Below are 4,152 nucleotides of genomic sequence, written 5' to 3'. Positions count from 1 at the left end.
CCTACACGTGTATTATTTATTCTCCGTCGCGCCCTTTGGGACCATGGTCGAGGGTTCGAACAAAAAGATGCACTTTCTTAGCTTTTTATATATAATCCAAAATGTTTCGGACACATTTGCTGTAAGTGGTAAAAAGAGGTGCAACAATTTATATTCCTACATGTCTATCATAACTTCGGCCAAAAAATGATTTAATATAGTCAAGAATTTTGACATTAAGCCCCATGCTGGTAACACATTCAATTAATATTTAATTAATATTAATAATGACAATAATAACAAATTAGATACTTAGAGGAACATGGTTAAGTAAACTGGCTAGAGAGATAGATTGGCTAGAAATGTGGCTTTTCATTGCTTTGCTTGTTCAAATTTTTTTTGTGTTTGAACATTTATTTGCTTGTTTCCTTATATTAGACAATAACAGAGTTCTTTCTTGTGCATTGCAGGTACGTTCTGTCGATTTGCCAACATTGAAGCAATGAGAGGAAACAGTTGCCAAAACAAATGTCACGTGAGCCACAAACTTTTTGCTTTTTATTTGCTTTTGTGTTCATCAGAACAAAGCTAACACATTGAAATATTTGACTATTCTTTTGTACTTTTATACAAAGCTTATACCCTTGCGTTGGGTACTACGAATTAGCCACGAGCTTCAATTGCAAAAAAAAGATATTGAGACAAACCGGGCTTGAACCAATCTGGTCTAAGCTCGCTAATCCAATACCTAATTTATCATACTCCAAAACTTAAATCGAATTAGTTGGATACAGAACAGCCTACCCACAACCTGAACCAAACCAGTCTTTTTTCAAACAACGTTTAAGGTCAAAAGATTGTTTTTCCTAAATTTTTTTCCGGCATGAAATGAATGTGACTACAGTTAATATCTATCCCTAGGGTATAGAGTAAAAGACAATTATCAAATGCTGGGATTGTTCTCACCAAAGACCTTCATCGTTCGTTGTAGCTTAGTTTGCACGTCAGATTGCCTTGGCGTTCGGTTTTAGAGAGTTAAAGAAATAAAAAGAATTAGTTACTTAGATTTACTGTTATTTATTAGACAAAGTTCATTAATAGTTCACTATTATTGCTTATCAACTACACAGGCCCTACTTGGAGCCTCAGCGCTCGGCTGGACACTTACATCCTTTGTCTCCTCTTGTCGCCACTTTCGTAGGGTATTTAACCATCGGCAGGCTGATGATAGCTCTGATTTGTTCCGCTCCTTCTTCTACTTCTTCTTTTTCTTGAAATGCTGTTGTTGGCGCTTGCTGCAGTTGCCTTGACGCGAGCTGTGATTTGCTGCAATGCCAAACGCGCTGGCCAAATCACGTAAGCCCTTGCTTGTCGGCGCAGAAGGGTTTTTTTTTGCCCCATGTTGTCGGTTGGGGGATGGCGGATCATGTGTCTGCCGCTACTTTGCTCTGATTACAAACACAACAACAACAATGTTAGACGCGCTTTCTTAACGCCTGAGCGCCCCCCAAAATTCCTTGTGCAGTTGCTTTTTTTCACCTTCGCCTTTCTCTGTTGCTGGCAGTGGTAATTTCCCTTCCTGGTCGTGTGTTTGTTTTCTTTTTGTTTTTTTCCTTTGTTCGACATGTGCCAACTTTGTTTTAAGTGAAAATTGAAACCCAGCTCAGCAACTGTCCAGCATTCGCTTTTTATTTGGTGATTGCTTCGCTGGCCAAAGCTTGTAACTGAAAACTCAAAGCAAACTGAAAGTCTACGTGACAGGCGGGTCTGTCGCACCGGAAGTGGATAGCGTCCACATACACGAAACCAAGAAAAAATAAAAATAGAATATATACATGGAGAAAGAAAATGCACTAGATCTGTTCTCTAAGAGCTGACAGCCTTTGCAGCCATAATGAGTTCCTCTAAAGTTTAAACAAACCGTGGTTTAGATAATGAAAGCTTCTGACTTGTGGTTATAGTTAATATAGAGCCAGAACATCGGCTATTCTTTAAATATCGCCCTTTAATCCATCAGTCAATTATGTTATTTGTCTGTTATTCATCCAGTCATGCCTTAGCCTAAATGCACACATTTTTCTGTCATCTTGTTATTTGGCAACGAACAGACACGCATCGAATTCGGCCATAGTTATGTATCTCGCATGCACTGTAAACCAAATATAGGTAAAGTAAATCTCAAATATATGTATATTCTTAATTAATATAGCTCATTAAGAATATTTTTAATTACGCTGACTTGGCTGTCTATACTGATCAAATATGTATATAAATTAAGAAGTCCGAGAAGTCTCCTATGCGCACATTCCATGACCTTGCCAAAAATCAAGCTAGTTATCGGAATGCTTTTTCTAGTACAGCTTTGGAAGCATATACATTTCTGTTGCGTACATATTACACTTCCTTTATTTAAATCATAAACTTTTGCTTTACATAATTAAAAAAAATCTTGAGATTGAACTTAGCCTAATTCTTGTTTACTTTTCGGCCATTGGTGGGTCGTTTGCCAACTATTCGCTTGGTGGCCAGCCGAGGCTTCGATAAGGTGCGTTTGAGCTGGCGACGTCTTAAAGAGAGCATCAAAGAGCTGCCATCGTGCACACCATTGGGCAAGTCCATCAGCTTATAGACCTGGCCATTTAGCTCGGTGCAGAGGCATTGGCGTGTCCGCCTTTTCAATTGAGTGGGCATCGAGCGATTTGATGCCTCGAAATTTAGCAGGGATTTAACAGCCAAACGCCTGTCACAGGCGGTTGTGCAATGTCGCTTGACTTTGGCCGTCATCTTGCGCTTGGATGCGGCCGCCGAGCGCTTTGGCTTGGACTTGCTTCTGGTCTTGGCCGTGTTTCTGATCTTGGTGCGGCGGCGCGGCGCCAAGGTGCACATGTTGCAAGCGGAACGGCTGCATGGATCGAACAGCTGCCCGAACTGAGAGTTCGTGTACATGACCTCGGCGTCGTTGTTGCTCAGCTCTTTGCTTTCTTTCGAGGGAATCTGGCAAATGCGCCGAATGACGCTTGGCCTCAGCGTTTTCTTGGCGCGCACACGCGACTTCTTTGCGGTCTTGTCCACAGTTGTGGGCTCCTCTGCCGGCGGCTCCGCTTGCTCTTCTTTTGCCGCGTTTTCATTTGCTGCTGGCTGCGGCTCCACGTCCATGGCTTGAGGCTCGATTTCAATGAAATCGTCCTGAAGCGGCTTCTGTTAACAGTTTGGCAGTGCAAAGGTTGGTCGATTGTGCGATTGTCTACTTACGCGCTTCTTATTGTTAGTTTCAGCCATTCCCGTTTTTTTTTTTTGTCTTTCAAAACTTGACTAAAATATAATGAATAAAATTAAGATTGGAAATACTTTATCAAAAGCCTATTAAATTTTTTAGTTGTGTGATCTACCAGGAAACCAATACAAAACTGAAGCTACACGAATTCTCATTTGTACCAGGTTGGCAGTTTCGATATCAGAGCCTACTCGAAGCTTACAAATACGTAAATAAAACAAAAAACAAATTGGTTTTTAAAATTCTAATTAATTAGGCTAAACATGACAAGAAAAACATGTCAAAAATATTTTTGGTAATAAAATAACTTAACATTTAAAAGAAAAAAATGTGCATAGGAACTGAAATTAGAGTAGAATAAAAACCTTTCGAAAATATTACAAAATTTGAAGTTAGCGAAATATTTTGAAATAATAAATAATAATAAAACTGAAAAAAAATATTTTATAACAATGTTCGATACGATTAAATAGATAAACAAATATATATGGCAGTATTTTACATTGGTTTAATAATATATAGATTAAATTAGATATAAATTAATTATTTGAGGAATCGCAGATTAAGTCGATATTTGCATTATTTATTATTATTCAATATTCAATTTAATTATCATTTCTTGACTTCAATTCCAATCAAGCAGCTGACCAAAATCCTATCTTAGCATAGCCCCAACTCCATTGTTAAATTGATCTACTCTTCCCTTCGACGCGTTGCTTTATCTCTTTATTGTTGGACTTTTGGGCGGAGTTTACTTTCGCCGTGCTGTTTAACTTTGAGCTTGACCAAAACTTGCCCGCCCTGCGGCTGCAGGCTAACTTATATTTCTGTAGATAGATTTCTGGTGTATCTATGAGCAAGGAGCTGCTCGGGCCGAGGCGGGTAAAATTGTTTTATGC

The 4,152-nt window shown here is 39.0% G+C and overlaps 1 protein-coding gene across 2 annotated transcripts; it reads right to left on the bottom strand.

Annotated features, from left to right (window-relative positions):
- Positions 1–2,361: 2,361 nt before the first annotated feature.
- On the bottom strand, positions 2,362–3,374 carry LOC115757915. 2 transcript variants are annotated; one of them, XM_030698374.1, is made up of 2 exons: positions 3,232–3,374; positions 2,362–3,165 (listed from the first exon to the last, which is right to left on the bottom strand). In XM_030698374.1, exons 1-2 carry the CDS (start codon positions 3,256–3,258, stop codon positions 2,446–2,448), a joined length of 747 nt encoding a protein of 248 aa, XP_030554234.1. In that variant the 5' UTR covers positions 3,259–3,374; the 3' UTR covers positions 2,362–2,445. The 2 variants fall into 2 exon arrangements, with proteins under 2 accessions (XP_030554234.1, XP_030554233.1); XM_030698373.1 differs by having other exon boundaries at positions 2,363–3,177.
- Between the last annotated feature and the right edge of the window lie 778 nt (positions 3,375–4,152).

Source organism: Drosophila novamexicana, unplaced genomic scaffold, assembly GCF_003285875.2.
Source record: "Drosophila novamexicana strain 15010-1031.04,08,12 unplaced genomic scaffold, DnovRS2.1 tig00000121-arrow-pilon, whole genome shotgun sequence".
In the NCBI taxonomy this organism is placed as follows: Eukaryota; Metazoa; Arthropoda; class Insecta; order Diptera; family Drosophilidae; genus Drosophila; species Drosophila novamexicana.
The sequence above is the reverse complement of the archived record's forward strand: the minus strand, read 5'-3'. Positions and strand labels throughout refer to the sequence as shown.

Coding starts and splice junctions, on each gene's coding strand:
- LOC115757915 (XM_030698373.1), bottom strand. CDS start 3,258: ATGGCTGAAACTAACAATAAGAAGCGC. Junction 3,178..3,231: donor AAACTAACAATAAGAAGCGC/GTAAGTAGACAA, acceptor AACTGTTAACAG/AAGCCGCTTCAGGACGATTT.